General features: G+C 41.4%; 1 protein-coding gene across 2 annotated transcripts; it reads right to left on the minus strand.

Moving 5' to 3' along the window:
• Positions 1–3,940: 3,940 nt before the first annotated feature.
• Positions 3,941–18,065, minus strand: LOC311489517 (SUN domain-containing ossification factor). Of its 2 annotated transcripts, XM_084546632.1 has the most exons (24): positions 17,649–18,064; positions 14,390–14,501; positions 13,140–13,259; positions 12,610–12,833; positions 12,358–12,462; positions 12,127–12,268; positions 11,922–12,039; positions 11,708–11,832; positions 11,534–11,601; positions 11,326–11,433; positions 11,083–11,188; positions 10,701–10,721; positions 10,202–10,257; positions 9,368–9,450; positions 9,061–9,120; positions 8,895–8,960; positions 8,445–8,535; positions 6,495–7,826; positions 6,307–6,394; positions 5,700–5,804; positions 5,256–5,413; positions 4,881–4,969; positions 4,743–4,783; positions 3,941–4,644 (listed from the first exon to the last, which is right to left on the minus strand). In XM_084546632.1, exons 1-24 carry the CDS (start codon positions 17,711–17,713, stop codon positions 4,186–4,188), a joined length of 3,942 nt encoding a protein of 1,313 aa, XP_084402758.1. In that variant the 5' UTR covers positions 17,714–18,064; the 3' UTR covers positions 3,941–4,185. The 2 variants fall into 2 exon arrangements, with proteins under 2 accessions (XP_084402758.1, XP_084402759.1); XM_084546633.1 differs by lacking the exon at positions 10,701–10,721 and having other exon boundaries at positions 17,649–18,065.
• Between the last annotated feature and the right edge of the window lie 1,785 nt (positions 18,066–19,850).

The raw sequence follows: 19,850 nt of genomic DNA on the forward strand, positions 1-19,850 counted from the left end.
CCAAAGACTTATCAAATGTGGCACGTCTGCAGCAGCTTTTTGAACGGCCACCTCAGCCCTACACACCAGGCTTAAACACAAGCGAATGGAGATGGGTACTACAGTGACAGTGGGCTTACTGAGGGTAAGGCATGGCCGAATTGATTTCAAGTGGCTGCCAACGCCTTATCGGCTTCTTGCTAAGCACCCTGCTAAACGGCCTTGTCAGAATGCCATTGTAGCCAGACCATGAAGATTTAACTGCTCCTAAATCAGAACAACAAGTGAGTTTATCATGTGCAACACTCGACGCAAAAAGAAAAGAAAATGGGGAGCTGCAGAGAGATAACAAGAGGTGCAATTTAGTGAAAGCGAATGAAATGAGGATGAGGTGGTTGGAGGGGATGGTGAGAATCTTTGACAGAAATTGTAAATCCACGTTTAATGCCACAGCCTCGTATGGTATCCGCTGAACATCAAAGAACTCCCCTCTACTCCTCTCTCACAAAAATCTAAGAAAGCAAAGCACTCAGAGGATTATTCTCCTCCAATTGCATACACTTACTCTGACGGGATCCTCCACTCCTCGCTAACAGACCCCCTCCCACACAGAGAGAGGGAGAGAGAGAGAGGTATGGATGGTGGGAGAGAAAAGGAGGAGGAGCAGTGGGAGAAAAATTATAGCTGAAGGTGTGAGTCAGTCAATGCTGAGATGTAAGAATACGGAAAGGAACAGTGAATTCTAGAGGAAACTAAGTAATGGAAAGACGGGAAGCTGGGATTGTTTGTCTTACTGCAAGTGCGAACCATAGACTGTATATAAATATGGACAACTGTGCACCATTACTTCCCTTTGGTCAAACTGATGCTAGAATTCCAGGGATACTGGTGGCGGCATCTTGCGAGTTTGTAGCCAGAGTCTGTGCAGGACGGTACGAGAGTGGAGCCACGTTATCGATGATAATAATACTACACCAGACACCTCTACCAGTTACAAAGAACTGTTGGATTATACACTGTATTCCTATGGTACCACTTGACGAAGTGGTTCGCATGTTAACTGGTAGTCATCATGATGTCACATCCTGTGTCTATAGTGTCAAATAACTAAAGTAAAATAAAACTTAGCAGAAACGTGGACACTTGAACCTTCATCAGCATTGTATTAAAATGACAAAAATCATCCTTGAAAAAAATTATTTGATGTGTATTTTAATGTTTTAGTTTGGCCCAAGTCCCATCAACTAACATGGAGGGGGTGGAGCTTATGACCTATACTGCATCCAGCCACCAGGGGGAGCTCTACTTGCTTTGTCTTCACTTTTGATGAGCTGCCCCGTCGTCCATCTTTAATATACAGTTTATGGTGTGAACCCATGCATGAAATTAATGAATGTACAATGACTAGAGGAAATGAGAGAGCAATAGAGTAATAACGGGATGAACTGGAGTTCAGTCAGAAGTCGATCAAAAGACTGACAATGGAAAGCTCCCACCATAGGTTGTAATGGTATGTCTTGTGACCAGTCAGCTTGGTACTCCTTTAATTTCAAATGCCAGGACTCGATTTCTTCCAGCAGTAAGCACAGAGAAGACACCTGTGCACCAAAATAAAGGCATACTGTGCACATACATCAGCAAACTCAGAATATTCAGTCCATAATAGACTTCGGATAAAAACGTAGTGCCGGGAAAAGAGGATTGCAGCCCTGCATTTACAGATAATCTTTGGGACGAGGCAGGGCAAAGAGAGAACTAGGAATTCTGTTAGCAGAATGAAGGAGAGAAAAAAAAGAGCATCAGGCACGCTTATCTCTGAAAGGCTCCTGCTACCCAACCAGGTCAGATGAATAAAGAGGTTTTAACCTAATTTCTCACATCCACCACCGTTCTGACCGTGCCCGACCACAGCCAGCAAAGTACATAATCCAGTTTTTCGACTTGAAAAACACAGCTGGAGCCATATGCTGAATGCTTGTTGGCCGAGGCTTCACATCAAAAGGTTTTTCAGTCAGTGCCTTGTGTTTTCAAAATCAAACAAGTACAGTTAAGGAGGTAACACAAACATGATAATAAGGGAGGTAGTTTCACTGGCTTTGTAGTGGCAGAAGCCTATGAGCGGGCATGGCGGGGGAGCAGTGTTAGCCCTTGGACTAATTTACTTCCATCCTGAGTGATGACTCATCACATGGAAGATGATGGCCATGGCGGAGCTAAAATGATCTAGAGTAGGTTTACTCAAAGATTACAGTGCCCCCTGCTGGACAAGGCAGATAATTACTTATACACAAGGTAGGTCACGTAGGGGAAGTTGTTGCATTTCACCTGAATAGTGTATATGCATACCTGTTCGTATGAATGTTTGAGGGCTTTTTTGTTTTTTAGCTGTATTGAGTTGTAGCAAGATTCATATAAAACATGTTTGGAGACTGTTTATCAAAAAGAACCGAGCTTTATTTTGAGGGTAACCACACGCAAATGGAGGGAAAGATCTGGAATAAAGCAGCCCGCCATTTTCAGGCTTGGAGTTGATTCCAAGTGTAACGTTAGAATTTGTAAACCGTTTCCCTCAGCTCTCAGCATGCTTTCGAAGGTCGATCAGCTTCAGGAAAGGCCTGGAAAAGCATCACAACAGAGGGGTTCCTTAAGGTTGTGGACAGAGAATTTAAAAATGAACATGTTATTTATGATTGTGTTCATTTGTCCAATAGCATTTAGGAAAATAGTGTGGTGTGTATAAACATGTTTTTTATTCCCATCACCTTTCCTGACATTTGGATTGACTACCCTCCAATTAAAGCTGAGAATCTGCACTTCAGTCCCACATTCATTACGTACCTGAATATATGGTGTTGAAATGCATTAGGACCTAACTGTAGCGCTTTCTCCCATCTCCATTAACTGCATCTAGGGCTTCATCTGTAACGCATTTTCGCCTTTTTAAAGGTTGCAATGATTTACTGACGTGGAGAATCAGCACGTCAGCGCCACATTAAATATGTCACACTACGTTCTGTGACCCGACATAAAACACCTGCCTGTTCTTAATACTGTCGACCCAAGTGTGTCTCACGTTGCCGCCACACTTCCTACTGTAATCAGCTACAACGCTCTTATCGGTGTAAATTAAAGCTAATGGATCTGGCATTTAACTATACACAAAAAAGTACAAGCACACATGCAAATGATGACACTAGTCAACAATCACAAGTTGTTAAGAGTTACCTTTTGATTGGAAATGTAACAAGGAAGTGTAACAAGGAAAATTATTCTCCTCCAGCGCTCAGGGCTTAGGGTCTGCACCAGGGGATCACTACTGAGGCCACAAGAAGGAACTCATTGACCTACTCGAAGTACTTCAGTGAAGTGGATGCTTCCAGCTCTGAGAAGGCCTGAGCTCAAATCCATCCCAGCCATTAATTTTCATTTTCTCCTAATAACACTCGCAGCTCCACTTTGAATGTGAATTAAGCTCAAACCTAATGTAGCAAATGGAGTGGCAGGCATAAATTTCACTATTCCGGGAGTGTAAATCGCATCAAACAATAATGCTTCAGATTAGTCCACAATCTTGTGAATTGAGGTGAGAGGCTGGCATTGCAAAGCTAGGGCACATCTGAAGACTGAAGGTAGAAGCAGAAATTCTATTTACATATCACATACATAGTTCATTTCTTATGTTCAGTCCTTCATTTATGGAGAGACATTGCATCTGTATATTCGCCTTTCTAATTTAAAATATCCAGCTGTTTCAATACAGTGTGTTCTTTAGATACCAAATTAATGTTACTAAATATTTCAATGCTCTTATTTTGAAAGTTAAATTGACTACAGCAAATGTCTTGTTGAACTTTCTGGCAGGTTTAATTAGAGGTCAGATGAAGTGCAGACAGGAAATGTTGACGTACATTTTAAAGTTTAGATTTAGATTTAGATTTGTCAAGAGTCAATGGTAACAGGCTTCACAAGAGAAAGAGAAAAGCTTTAATGGAAAGCCGGGAAGACATTTCTTTGATTTAAAGTAACAAATATGATAGTCTGAAAAGAGCTGAACGCAGAACATGAACAGAAAACAAAATGAAGAATAAAAATGAAGGATTGCCTCCTGTTGAAGCTTGAAGCTGCCTCTGGCTAAAGAAATGAACAACCACCCTCTTTGTAAAAGAGTTTAGCAGTCAGTAAGTGGAGTTTTTGTCTCTTCTTAAGTTAGACAGAACCTGAGAGCGTCACAAATGTCCCAGATCTTTGCTCCGTTTTCCTATTTATGATGTCCTCTATGGTAGAAATGTGCAACGGTTCGCCCTTGTCCCTCCGAGGAGCATGAAGCAAATCCACCACGGCGCAGCTGGACTTGGGACGCCTGCGTCTCAACGCCCGCTTTTCCGCCCGCGTCTTGGGTGGAGGAAGGCCGTCGCAGATTCGAGAGCAAGCTGTGGTGATGCCACAGAACGAGGGGTCATCAGAATGAGAAGATGCCTCCGAGCTGCCCTCAGACGGAGAGTCTCTAAAGGGAGGTTGAAGAAACCTCTTTGTATGGGGTGTGGGGTTTGTGGTGACAGGCACGCCGTTACACACAGCAGCTCCATTACACAGTTCTAGAGGAGCATGGAAGGAGGGTTTCAGAGTCTCCACGTTATCCAAGGGTCTTATCTTACGACGTCTCCTCTGTGTAGAAAAAAAACACAAGAACCATTTTAATGTTGCTAACCTGTTATAACTTACTAGCATTTCACACTTTTACTTTACAATCATACTGTACTCACCTTTCTATTTGCTGGACAAAGACTCTGTGTCTCCTCTGGGCCTGTTACACAAGGATGGGGTTCATTACTATCAATAGGTGGTTTGATTCTTCGATTCTCACCACTGAACAGTACAAATATAATGACTTAAAACCTTACCTTCAGTGGTGGCTAACTGGAATGACTCGGAGTGGATGAGTGGATAGGATGCACTCCTCTTCAAGCCCGTCTCATTACAGGAGAACTGCCTATTAAGGAAACAGAGCAGTAATGGTTGAGGGGAAAGACAGCGTGAAGCACGTTTATTAGGACATCAGTCACTGATGTGTGATCACTTAAGTTTCCAGCTGCGATGTTCTTGATGAGTAATTACGTCAATAAACTGGCTTAATGAGCAGAAGCCATTCAAGGCACCGTAACCTCTGCCCATTAGCTGTTACCGCCCATTTCACGTCTGTATTCACATCTTCTGTTTCGACCATAACTCCTCTTTGTCGTCATGTGTCATAAATAAATCTGAGCGTGTATTTCTACCTTTCAGGAACGCAGTAGGTGTGGCTCTTGGGCAGGGGTGGCTCCAGTTCTGTGGTTTGGGGAACAGTGGAGATGCGGCAGTGGTTGGCACACAGCAGAAGGCCGAGGCACAAACACAACACAAGAGACAGCAGCAGGTAATTCTGCCTGTCTGACACCTAGAGAACAGAGCATTGATTACAAGCTTATTAGTAGAACAGGAGCAACATCTGATAAGACAGAGATAGGACAAAAAAATACAGTAAAACACACAAGTACACAATCAGAATCACATCTGATATCGAATCATTTGTACCATATTTTCTCTAAACATCAGAACCTCGTGGGAAATAGTACCAGTCCATCTTAATGACTTGGTCCTGGGAAAAGACTACATTTACTCAGCTGGGGCTGAAATAACACTGATTACAGATGAAGGCTCTGTGCCTGGAGAGTTGTATCTACCTCGTTCTGCAGCTGGCTGACTCTGACAGACAGGTTGAGAACCAGCTGAGTCACATTCTCCAGCTGGCCCTGCAGCAACTGAATGGATTCAGTCTGACGTTGGTCCTGCGGGAGTAAAAGGACAACAAATTCAGTAACCAACTGCACAGATTCACGTCACTGAAATGGCATGTATTATAGACAAAAATGTTAAATATGATGTTTAAAGCTTTGAATTGTTTCTATTTTGGCCACTTGGAGGCAACGCAACGAGCTGGAAATGTATTATGGATGAATGCGAAGTCAAACAGTTTAGCATCTTGCTGATACGGAGCAACATCAGTATGCATGAGGAGTTGTGTTTCTGCCCACCTAATGAATAGTCCGATAATGAGTCTCCTTTTAGCCTTGGAGACTGATCGTAAAGCTGCGTGCAGTTAAAACAAACAATGAGCTACGAGATGTTAAAATCCCATTTTGAGTTGAGGGGAATTGCATCTCTAATTCTCGGTGGGTTTGTCACTATGAGCAACCATTTCACATTACGTACTAGTGTCTAAGCATTTGTCGATAAAAAAATATTGAATTTTAAATGCTGTATCTCTAAAGGGGAGCTGCCATTACTCACCTGCTCCTCTGCAATTCTAGAAGTGTTCTGGAGTTTAATGATGGTTTTGTTGAAAGCCTTCTGCATCTCCTCCATCTGCTTTCGATACCTTCAATTTAAAGGTGGTACAAGTCTTAAAGTCACCCTGACCTCAGCTCATAAATGAAAAACAACCTCTTTCTATTATTTGTGTGCAAGTGTTCCCTCACCTCTGGCTGAGCTGCTCCAGGTAGCGCCCACTGAGTGACATGTTCATCTCCAGGGCCTTGATGCGGTTGTTGAGTCTCATGAACACAGACTCTTTCTGGCTGGAGCCATGCACTGGGTTCCCGTTCTGCTCCGTGCCATTAGGAGGCTCCGCGTAGATGTCTGAGAGGGATGGTAGGGTAGGCGAAGAAGGTGTCGGAGTAGTGGGGCGACCGCTGCCCCCTGAAGACGTAGATACGTCTTCTGCAAGATCCTCCATTTTATTATCTATGATGACGTTGCTTTCAGAGGGCTCAGGTTCTGTGATGGTGTCAGGAGCAGGGAGGGATACTTCAGCTGAAGCAGTGCCACTTTCAGGCACAACTGGTGGGTCGGGGTGTTCTATATAAGGGGAGGTGGTGGGATGGGGAACTGGAGACAGGTCTGTTGCATCCTGGGTTTGGGTGGCGGCATTTATTTCTACGTTAGAGGCATCAATGTTAGGCTTCTCCTCCGCTGGTGGCGCTGATTCCTTGTCCACTGTGGCACTGACACTGGGTTTTACATAGACAGAGCTACTGAGAGAGGCTGAAGGCTTGCTGTGCTTCTCTTCAGCCAGCACATCCTGGCTCTTTACTGGCCCTGGCTCCTTTGCTGGCTTCTCAGAAGTCAGCTGTGGCGTTTCCACAATAGCAGCAGGTTTAGAAGAGGGTGAATCAGTGACAGTGGGTTTGGGGAGGTTCACGGTTTGACTGGGCTCCAGCGGCGGAGGTTCATATACGGATTCTGCTGCATTCTCCAGAGGCTGTGGTGCTTCTGGTACAACAGCTTCACTCTCTGGCTTCTGCTCAGGAGCTGGCTCTTTTTCTTGCGGCTGTTGTACCTCTCTGTGGTGATGCTGAGGCCCAGGGCAGGCAGAAGGGAGCGGAGGAAGATGCCAAGTGGGTGTCTGGATGGGGGGAATCATTTGCTTTCGGTCCATTGTTTGGCATTTCCTCTTTTTGTACAAAAAGGCTGAACACTGCCGGTGGTAATACTCCTGGAGAGAGGCTGCACAAGAGCATGAAGAGGAAAGTGAGCAGTAAACTTGGCTTTCTTGTTGTCGTTTATGATGATCCCTTTTCTCTTTGTCTTCATCCAGCTCCTCCTCCTTGTCCAGAAGAGTGATTGTAGAGCTGATATCTTCATCTTCATCTTTTCCTAAAGGTATCACTATTTGTTCCTCCACTGGGGGGAGCTCTTGTTTGCTACTATCAGGTGAGGGAGTAGCCTCTGGCACAAGGGTCTCTGAAGAGGGGCCTGCAGTTTCAGGGATATCAAGGTCTGGTGAAATCTGCACATCTTCAGCGTCAGGACTAGAGAGAGAGAGAGAATGGAAATATTGTACACATTAGACGCAGTGAACGAGAGCTACTGTCGAAAACCCACCCACCCACAAAGAAAATATCTATAAAACATGTAAAACCACCACTGGATAATAAAGATGCTGCTTCCAGTTGACAAACTAACACATGATACCAGATTTGAGGAACCGTGCTGTACTTAGATTACTCTGTAGGGTTTTTTATAATATCAAACCACTTCCCACTAGCACTTATCTCCGAGTAACATGCACAAAGACATGTAAATGTGTGTGGGATTTTAGAGAAAAAAAATAAAAATACAAAAAAAACCCACACGACCTTTCATGAAACAAATTACGAGAAATTTCACACAGACAGATTTCAGAAAATCAAAGCACCAATATATATAAAATTCCAATCCATCAAGATTGGAACTTTATATAAGATTATAGGGGAACTTCACAGATGCATCTGTTGTTGTGAAATTTGAAAATATTGCTGTAGTCCACCTTTTATCTCTGCCCAAGGTTAGCAGCTCAAAGCCACATCAGCTGCTACTATGTGTACGCAAAATAAGTACAATGCTAAAATGGTGAAATATTCTTTTAAAAGGCTCTGATGTGTACTCACAGTGTAGTAAGGTCTGCAGTGGTAGTTTCAGTGGTGGTTTCAAGCTCTTGTGACGGCTCAGTCGTGTTCCCTTCTTGGGATGAAAGGTTTCCTTGAAAACATGGATAAGAATTACTATGAGTAGCTGTACAAATTATTAGAATTTTGTCAACCTGACCATTTTATCAGCATAAGGTAAACTCTACAAGATGGAATAATTTTTAGTTTAGTCTAAATTTAAAAGAAATGTACTTTTTGAATGTATAATTACCAAACACTATCTTGTGGTATGTTTCTTATTTTTTCTGAAGACCATGTTTTGCATTGGACGGTTTGTTATGGATGGGTGAGATAAATATAAAGTTACATTCTTTCTGTACTGTATCTGTGTTTTAAAGACATGTACTGAAATTAATTGTAAAAGTATTTTACAAAGAAAGTTAGAAAGTAAGTATGTAGTGTTGTCCATACCTTGCATCCCTGGGCCTCCCCCAAGAACATTGACAGCAATATTATTAACCATATTCAAAATGGCATCTGAAGAGAAAATTAAAAGACCAATCACAAGTTAATGCAATCATCTCAGATATAAATGCTCTGCTCTTGATGCCATAAAAAAACATTAAGCCCGACTTACCTTTTGCTGATCCAATCAGGTTCTTAGACTTGACTTCACCTGGTACAGATCCAGGATAATCTGTAGAAATATTAACACATTTAAACTAAAGAAGATCACATCCACCTCTCAAGCAACATGTGATTAAAAAACACTTTAGGTTTGGTACACTGAAAGCAAATTAATTTCAAAACAGGTTTATCATAGTATCCTTGAAACTGGCAGGTTAACAGGTTGCTTGTCCAAGAGGCTGAGTTTATCTAAGATAAGGAGAAAAATTCCACAAACTGTATTTAGCTGCTAAAAACATAATGTACTCAGTTCTCACCCAAGTCATCGTCCTGATCATCTGGTCTCTCTGCTGGATCAGCTATCTCTTCATATTCTTCCACCATGCTTGTGCCAAACACCCTGACAAAAAAAAAAAAAACAGTTCACCCAAATCATTGCAATGCCACAGGAATGTGAAAACTGATCTGTCTTATCCTGCGTCTTTATTGCCGTACATTAACAGGGCAATCCTAGAAAGGCTCCTACGTCTCAGCATTAGAAAGTCAGTTTCTCTTAAAGTAGCATCTGAAAGTACACCAGAAATAAAAAAATGCCATAGAGTTTTCTACTTGTTTCCTTGTTCTTACTGCTCCAACCACATTCTTGACTAGGAAAGACTAGGAAGTTAATGTGGTATGCAAAAGGCTATCGTACACACTCATACTTATAATTAAACTAGATCATTAAAAACAGAAGAATGCAGGATCATCGTAGCCTGCCATAGCCAGACTCAAGCCTTATCAGAACAGGAGTCTCTGCGTATAATTGTAAAGTCCTACTATAAAGTAGTCTTGAACACAAATTCAACTCCACCTCTCTCATATGATGTATATGGCTATTTATCTGTTAGTCATCTGACAATCACTGCATAAAGCCCACCCAAACTATTTGATAAGCCCGGCAGGTCTTTATGGAGCACAATAAACTCCATACAACTTTCCTCCACAAAACGTTTGAGGGCAAGGAAAGTTCAGGCTGGCTTCCAGGCTATAATCATCTACAAATAGATGAACTGTGAAATTGGCACTACACTTATTTCTGGTCCCAAAGTAAGGTTTTTCTCTTCCTATTAAGAAGCTTTCAGTGTCTTAAGAGCATTCCAATGTCCTACCTTATGAGACTAAGTGGACAGAAGTGTTCAGAGCCAAAGTGAGAGACCAGCTCTACCTGAAACAAGCAAAAAGGATTCAGACAATTTGATGAAAATGTATCGCTGTGTTATAACAAACACAAATCAGCACATTGAGCAAACAAACAGCAAAGCGTTGATTTCATTTGCTGAACAATCAATACGGTGGAATGAAACGCTGATTGATTGAATGCCAGTAAGTCACAATGTTAAGAAATCTGACAGAAACATGGCCGCACATGACGAGTTACATCATCTGACAGAGATTGTTATTATTTGGATGACAGCCGGGGGTTATCATTTCATGCCTTTTCAAATGTTTACAATGTATGATATGAGCATATTTAACAGTCTTGAAGTTATAATGGTTTGCAAGTAGCATGGCAAGTTAGATCTGAATCTGTCAATGTTGATCACACCAAATACACATTTAATATTCAGTTCACCCAAACGCAGAGCACTACAAGAAGGACATGCTAACCTTTATGTACTTGGTGAACATCTGAAGCAAGAGAAAAAGAGAGAAAAATTAAGATGTAAGCATGCATTCAACACAGGACTAAAGAGAGTATGTTGGTTTTATCTGGATTACTTCTGTCAAAATGGCACCAGTGTCTCTGGGACAGAAAGAGTACAGCCTCATTATAAAACAGAAGAGCCTTACAAGAGTCACTCACGGACCCGAGTGCTCTTGTGAGTGCTATGAAAGTATGGAAGGAGACAAAACTTCCATTCAAAGAGATTAAAATGGAACATTTACCTTTAACTTCACTTAAAAATTACAGCAAATCATTTAAACTACTTCAAAAGAGACAGACTACATTGAGGTAGTGTGACTATTAACAAACAAATACCATGCTCACCTTCACATATTTGGCATAAATCTGTTCATCCAGCGGGAAGCTTTGAACTGTGCGTTCCTCCCTGGCATGAAATGTTCCCAGCTTTAGCCACTTATTTGTTGGGTATCTGCGGGAGTAGAAGATATGTTAGTTACTTGACCAATGCTTCATTCCGTTACGCCAGAGGGTGGAATTTAGATGTGGCCGACTAAAAGCATGGTACGTGACCGTACTGTACTTGAATTTAGTAGCTGGAGTGCATACCTATCACTAATGGAGACGAGAAAGTCTTTAGGAGTGGAAGAGAAAAGCTCAAAATTAGCAATGTCCAACTGCTTCACCTGGATGGGCTCACAGAGCTCAATAATGAACCTGAGAAAAAGACAAACAGAGAAATGGGGCTTCAGATGGTGACAAAAGGAACTGGTCTCACTGATATTTAAAAAGCAGGAGATGCACTGATACTACATACCAGATTTTGTTACTACAGGGGTTTAACATGTATAAGTCCATGTTCTCCTCTAGTATAGCTGAAGTGCTCTGTACGGAACAAATGAACAAACCAGTATCAGTCACTGCGTGAGCACCCAACAGGACAAGCAGTATTTCTAGGTACATGGAATAAAAAAAAAAAAAAAAAACATACCTTAGCCTCTGGGTTAGCACCAAGTATCTTGGCTCCACACTCCACTGACGCATAGTTATTGAAGTTCTTCTGAACCTTCTTCACTGTGTGAGAACCTCCATCGTTTGATGTGTGAGTAGTCTGAGCTACAGAGAAAAACCACAGCAAAGATTTATGTTGACAAAATTGTTGCTTACATTTCTCGAATTTGATGAAATCTAAATCTTAATCTTACTCTTCTCTTTCTCCACTTCCATCACCTTCCTCTTCCACTCATCAAAAGTGGGGATGTCCTCTGCGTCTTTGCAACTCGTAGTGGAATCTGTGTCTGTGGTCACAAGGGAGCTCAAGTCCTGTCAAAGATAATGAGAAAATGAGAGCTGGGACACGTCCTCTGATAGACAGGGGAAAATAGTTCACATTATATCCCGGCTTCTTACCTGCTCTTTAAGCATGTGTGATGTGTTGGCTTCCAGATGATGGCTGCCGTGACCAGCTGGAGCACTCAGAGAAGGGTCAGTGAGGGTTTTAGTACCTGCAGTGTGAGCATTGGAAGTGTTCTCCAGAACGACTGGAGGGTTGCTGTGGCGACAGAAATTGTTGCCTTGTTTAAGAGAGTCAGTTCTATTTTAAACTCAATCTTTATTCTGCACAAGATTAACTGCACCTACCTATCATTGTCATATGGGTTGTTCTCTTCGTCTTCACAGTCAACTGGAGGCAGGTCAGAATCAGTGACCTCAGGAGCAGCTACATCTGATGTGTCACCCCAAACACTGAATATGAAACAAGAAATGTATAAGAAATGTAATATATATTTTAAAGCAAAGAAATTGTTTTCTGTCGCCTTTTTTTTTTTTTTTTACAAACAATAAAACCAAAAAAATGCATCTTCAGTTTAATGTGACTTAATATCAGCTTGCCTTTTTGGAGTGTTGTCTTGAATGTTAAAGATGGTTGGGTCATCTTTATTCTCAGCAGCAGAAAAGCCAGAGACAGAGTCAGTGGAAGGCAGTGGGGAGGCAGAGTCCTGATCTTGAGCGAAGGAGGTTTCAGGGTGTTGATATTCTGAGCTTTCCTCAGCTTGTAAAATTCCTTTGTCTGCCTCCAGCTCTGCTTCTGCAGTGGGCTCCTCCGTTTCAAAGGCCTAATGGATCAGCAGAGATATTTGAACTACTGAGTGAAACAATGAAATGCTTGGTCCATTAACTGGAGCTGGACTGATCAACAAAACACTTAAAGTTTCAAATGTCAAGGAACAATCGATATAAAAAACTGTATGTTACATGCACATGACTGCTTCTTCTGGTCTGAAAAACAACACCTTTAGAAATCCTAGCTTAAACACATCTTTGAAATTATTACTCACATGCTGTATGTAAATGTCACAGCAGAGAACACTTATAGTATTTTTTAATCTACACAGATCTATAGATCTACATCTATACTGTACCTCTTCATCCTGCTTTTGGTCCACCTCTTGTGCTATTTGCTCCTCTTTTTGCTGTTCATCTTCTATCAGCTGCTCATTTTCAGATAAGGACCGAGCAGGTGAGACCCAGCTTTCCTCAACCTTGCACAGACATATCAACAACACTGAGTAACACTTTGATCACATAATCAAAAGCTTTTACTAACCTGAATGAGTTACATAATAATCTCTCTCACATACTGTTGCGCAATTGCTGTCAACCTGACATTGAGCGAGCAAAAGAAACATCTAGATAAAATCTATATTTGGCATTACTACCCTTTGCCTTCAAACCAGAATCAATTCTGATAGGCACACTGGCAGAAAGTTAGGGAAATTGCCAAGGAAATTTGGTGCAGCAGATGAAAAGCTCATTTCCCTTCAAAATCTGAACATGTCCAGCAGTGCCATCAGCTCAGAACTGGCAGAAACAGTGGGACCCAGGTAAACACATCTACTGACTGGAGAAGTCTGGCCAGAAGGGGTCTTCGTGGAATAGTTGCAGCCAAAAAAGCCATACCTCTGACATGGAAACAAGGCCAACTGACTCAAGGAAACATGAAAACATAGGAACTGGGGTGCAGAAGATGGCAACAGGTACTCGAGACTGATGAGTCAAAATTTGAAATATTTGGCTGCAGCAGAAGGCAGTTTGTCCACCGAAGGGCTGGAGAGCGGTACAATAACGAGTGTCTGCAGGCAACAGTGAAGCATGGGGGAAGTTCCTTGCAAGTTTGGGGCAGCATTTCTACAACTGTAGTTGGAGATTTGGTCAGGATTAATGGTGTCCTCAGTGCTGACAAATACAGGCAGCTACTTATCCATCATGCAATACCAATTGAATACAGATATGTATGTTTTTTCACCCAAATATACAGCCAACGTCTTTAAGGAGTATCTTCAGCGTAAAGAAGAAGAAGTTCTTGAAGTGATGGTATGGCCCCCACAGAGCCCTGATCTCAACATCATCGAGTCCGTCTGGGATTACACGAAGAGACAGAAGGATTTGCGGAAGCCAACATCCACAGAAGATCTGTGGCTAGTTTTCTAAACTGTGTGCAAGTGTACCTAGAAGAATTGATGCTGTTTTGAAGGCAAAGGGTGGTCACTCCAAATACTGATTTGATGGAAGTGTATGCTCATAAAAAATATATATATTTTAAACCCATCTGTGAATCATCTGAGACATGAGGTAATCTGTAGGACAGTCTTGCACAATTATAAGATTCTACCTTGTGATGATGAGACGTTTCCCCTGACTCTTCCTCTGAACTGACGTCCTGTGAGGAAACAGACCTCTGGCCCTCCTGGTGCGTCTCTGTGCCAACATAGCAACTAGGATACCTACGAGACAAAGGGAAAGAAAATCATTGCCATAATACCATTGAGTCAGTCTGTAACGTGTTACAGAAACTGTACTGGGCTCAAACAATAAGAATGTGGAGAATTCATAAACTTTTCAACCAAGCAAGCGAAACATTTTATTATGAAAGAATTGCGTCACAGACGGAGCAGGCTGCAGCACACTGTCAAAGCATGACGCACCGAGAAGGTCCAGGTGGCCTGTACCACAACTGAACGATTTATCTTATCTGTGTGCAGAGCCAGGGACTGTTGTCAAAGTCAACAGACACACCTGAAACAAGTTGTATATTGCACAACATGACCACAGAGTCTCTTAAAGGACACATGGAAGATCCTAAGATGTTTAAATCCTAGTATGTTTTTCTTTTTGCCCAGAGTCTGTGTGAGCCTGTATCTATTACCCATTTACTGAAAATGTACAATATTGTAAGTGAAAATAAAGAATGAATAAGGACACCTGTGTCTCTTCACTTGGGCCACTGATGTGCCAATTATATATTTTGATGGAGTAAATGAGACAAAGCAAATACAATCAGACAACTAAGAAACTATTCTTCAAATGTTAGTGCTCCGATACTTTTTATCTCTACGTGTAAATCATCAAAACTCCTAACTCAACAGGCAGGCACAGGGCAGGGCAATAATTAAAATTCTCAGCTGATGACATATCCAGAATGACTGTTCTCAGACTCTTCAAACCTTGTGGAAACACTCAACAACTGTCTGAGTAACGAAGCTAATTGACGCCTACAAAGCCACTGAGGGCTATACACAGTAAGATACTTCAAGGTTGCAATTTCCACAGTTCAGAATGGCATTAAGTAAAACAGAGTGCGTAGTGCAAGAAAACCTTCCGATAGAGCAGCAGGTAAGCTAGTTGGAAAGGCGAAGCAAATGACCATATGACTGCAAATGAGTCATGTGTACTTCATCTTAAAAAACGACCAAGTGCGTAAGTTGCCCAAGTTGGCCAAGGGTGTCAAAACATTTACAGACAACTCCCCTTTCTTTTGTATTTAACACCACAATTTTGCTGTGTGAAGTTATGCAAGAAAAGTCTCCAGTAGGGGAAAAATGTGATAATTAGCAGTAACAAGGCTTTAAATAAATGCCATATTGTCATACTTGTTCTTAAGGACCATACCATACCAGTGACTTGTCAACAATCCAATTATCTGGATTTTGCTCTGGATTCCAGGTCAGGTACTTAGCTTGGCCACTGGCCCGGCTAGTGTGACTGTTGTGCTGATCAAGGCTAGACCTGTCATGAACACTTCAGTGAACAACAGTGCATTTGTGTTCTAATTAAAAGTCAGCAGCCACAACATGACTCCCAGCGGAGCAAGAATGGTAGGAAGTCTTCTAAATAATTAACTAATAGCTTACAGACAAAGAATTAAAGTCTCCCTGTCAAAAAGACTGTCCAGTGGTCTTCATATACTGCATGATATGTATGTCATATATATGTATATCATAAATTGCTCTATATAGTTTTGTGTCTTTTTTTAAGGATACAAAATAATAAAATAAAAACAAAAATGAACAAGAATAGATTGCAATCAGTCCCTATACAATCTCAAGGGGCAAGTTGGGTATGAAGGACAGCTATTAGCTACTATAGGGGGGAAAAAATGTAATAAACAAAACACGTCTCCCACAGGTGCAAAGATCATGTACATGTGTCCACTCTCATCATACCGTCCTTGGGAAACACATCTGACAGGTGACCTGTGAACCTGATAAGATTATATGTCATACATTAGGGTTTCACCCATACATGTAATGAAATAATAAAAATTTGTGGTAGAACTATAAACTGATATTGTGGAACCCTTGAAAACTTTCTCAATCTGAAATTGACACAATTCCTTAAAGTATCATCATACAATCTAGCAATTTATTCTGAAAGGTGTTAAAATTGATGAATGTCTTGTTTGGGATAATCCAGAAGATTAATTATACAGTACACACAAAAACAAAGTACTGTATGTTGTGATGTTCAGCAATCACTGAAATAAAAGTACTTGTAATACAGCTGTAATAACAGGTAAAATGGATGATTATCACTGGATGTATGATAAATATGGCAAAATACAGTCTTAAATTATCACACTTGTGCCATCGCTATTTATGAGAAGAAGAAAATAAGCACAGTCTCTGTGAGGCTCCTTCATTAACAACATCTGACAGACCATGGTGAGAAACTAGCAGGTGTTTTTGAGGTCTGGACTGGACAAAAAAAGTCTCGGCAACATAAACTATTATACTTACACATACTGTGCCAGGGACACAGTCGCTCACAATTTCACCAGGCACTAAAAGCAGTGTTGGTAGAAGTAGGCCATACCAAGAACCAACACTAATCTCAATAAATATTACATCATATCCCTCCTTCCATCCCCTCCCCACTCTCTGAAGCACAGCAGTCAGTGCGTGTTGAGTTGTATTACTACCCTCTAACATCATGGCTCATCCAACATAATCTCTCAACTGCCTGTGGCTTTAGTGTGTTCTGACAGATTTACACAGACCTAACCTGAGGCTCTCAAGAGGACGGGCGTTACTGACGTGACAGGGTTATAATCCAGCCAAGAGCTGGTGAACCAGATCTGTGTCACACTGTCTTGTTGTGTGACATTGTGAGTCGTGTGAATCACAAGTCAAGGATGTACAGTAAACTCAGCAGGTTGGGAACCAGGTTGTTACAGTCGAGATGTTTTCTGTGAAGGATACACTTATACCCGTGAACCAGTTTTAAGAACAGTCACCCTGACAGGTCATACTTAATGCGGCTGCTAACTGGATCAAATTGTACCAGTTCCATATATCATGGTGGACGATCGTGTTACATAAGGACATCTTTATTATTAGCTAACGCCGGCGTCGCCTGTTTTAAATCGAGCTAGGTCAGTAGTTAGCTACTCATGCTAACTTGACAACAAGTCAGAAGTCATCCAGGTGCCACATCACAACGTCATGTCAACGGTAGCTAGCTAGCCGGCTAACGCGTTGTAACAGATTTTAACAGGGGATAACATTAGTCAGAATGTTTAGAAGTTCACACATTCAGCGTTTGCTAACAAACAACAGCAGTATTAGTAAATGAGACACATTGAACCAACTCACCAACAGACTACAGCTACACATATCCACACTGACACAATTCGCCACAACAGCGGTGTCATCTTCATCCCTCTCCTGCCGGGACAGACATCCTCGCCGTACTCACAGAAACGTTTTATCCGTTTAGTTAGTGGCCTCCGCGGCTGTGAAAAGCACAAAATCACCCGCTGTTTCCTGTTAGCGTAGCTGACGCTGGCAGTTTCAGGGTGAATTGTGATGCTAGCCGATGTCACCCACTCACAACGACTGTCAGTGCGACGGGTCAGCGTCCAACCGTCCAATCAAAAGGCAGCCACGCTGTTGCGCAGTTCAAACCGAGAGAGCGTTGGGTGCGCTCGTTTTGCAGCCCCGGGTCGACCGACTTTGTTGCGCTCATTCAACTATCCTTCAGCTCAAGTATTTAAACCACTGACTGTATATAAACGCCTTTACCCGGGTTAAAGAGAATGATTGCGCCTTCAATTATTATCAGTTATGGAAATTACAACTCATTGTGACAAGAATAGCTCCACTCTGTTATAAATATCACTGACACAGTCACCTTGATGTGACGTGTGTGAACAGCTGCTGGGGGGAAAAAAAATCTAACCTTGTTAAAACAAATTTATTTATATTGTATATGTACATTAATTTATTTAAATACAGTAACTAAAGATTTGAATTACTAAAACTAAAATAAAAAAAAGGTTCCCTTAAAAAAAGAAAAAAAAAAGATTGCTATCAATAAAGAACGTTTGAATACAAAACATCGCGAGACTTATTCACGCCTGCGAAAAGGAGTTGACGGGCAATATATTTTTAGTGCAAGCATTTGCACTCTGAATCCTTTTGTTACAGGAGTGTGTCAGTACTTTACCGCAGCAGTCTGTTGTAATAATCAGATATGACGTGTGTGGTGTGGTTATTTGGCAGTGGGCCTTCACTTCTCGCAATCTTGACGAGAGTAAAAAGCATGTTTAAATGTAGACCACTAGAGGGAGCTCTTTACTCAGCTCTGCAACTTGTACCAAGGGCCAGAGATCATTTGGAGCTCACTTGCTCCCATGAGCATTGTGTGCTCAAGAGCCATTGTGTTAAGTGGAAAGTTGAAGGGGACATCTCCCCAATGAGTAGGACTGCATGGTCACACTTAGAGCAGCACAGCGAATGTGAGCATGATCAGAATTAGTGGCACAATAGAGCATATATAGCCTACCGTAACCTGTAGGAAAAGGAATAAAGCTTCAAACAAAACATACCCCCTGATTTAGAGGAAAAGAGGCATGGATTTTTAAAATTTGAGTACGCAACAGTTCTAGACATCAAAACTGACAGAATTTCAACTGAGCTTCTATCAGCTGTAAACACTGAACATGTGCCACATATACCCAAAACTTAAATGACATTGTGCCGTCTCACTTTATTAATTGAATAATTTTGTGCAAAGCTCAGCTGGACTTCTGCTGCCATCATGTGGCTGTAGGGGAATGGGGCCTTAAATTGGTTGGTAATTTAAAATCAGCTTCCTTGTCTTCTCCATGCTGTCACTTCCACTCACTAAAACATTAAACAAATGCTAATGACTGAAAATAATTAGTGAATTAGGGCTTGCAGTCAGGGGTTCAGAGTCAACATATAAAATACAGTTAAGGCCAGAAAATGATGATGATGAAGTTACTGTCTTGTCACCTTATTCACTCATTTATCACACATTCAGTCTGTTTGAACTTGTAGGCTAAATACTTTACGTGCATTTCCATTAAGCAATATCAGTATCTTGAATAGCAAGTTGGTTTTTTTTTTTACATTATGGAAGGAAATATTTGTAAAAAAAAATGTTTTTATATACTGTAAATATATAAAATTAAATTAAAAATGACCAGACTCCAGAAAATGAATGCTCTGCTCTGTGCTCGTAGTGTGTACTCTATGCAAACAGTGTTAAATCATTTAGGCTTTGACCACCGGTAGATGTTTATTATGCTGGTGTTTTGGTTTGACCATACGGACTGTAACCACAAGACAAGCCCTCTGATCAAACATACGCGATTAAACAACTGACTTAGGGTGCAAGGTTTCGAGCACTGCTCCAGATGTTTGGGCTGAGGGGGATAAAAGCTTTATTGTATTGAGGGATGGAAATCTGTGTGCAAAGTTGCAAACAGTCCATTTGATGTTCATTTCTATTTTTAAAAAGGTCCATTGTAGATGCAGATTTCAAAGGAG

This window comes from Chelon labrosus (genome assembly GCF_963514085.1).
Source record: "Chelon labrosus genome assembly, chromosome: 6".
Taxonomy (NCBI): domain Eukaryota; kingdom Metazoa; phylum Chordata; class Actinopteri; order Mugiliformes; family Mugilidae; genus Chelon; species Chelon labrosus.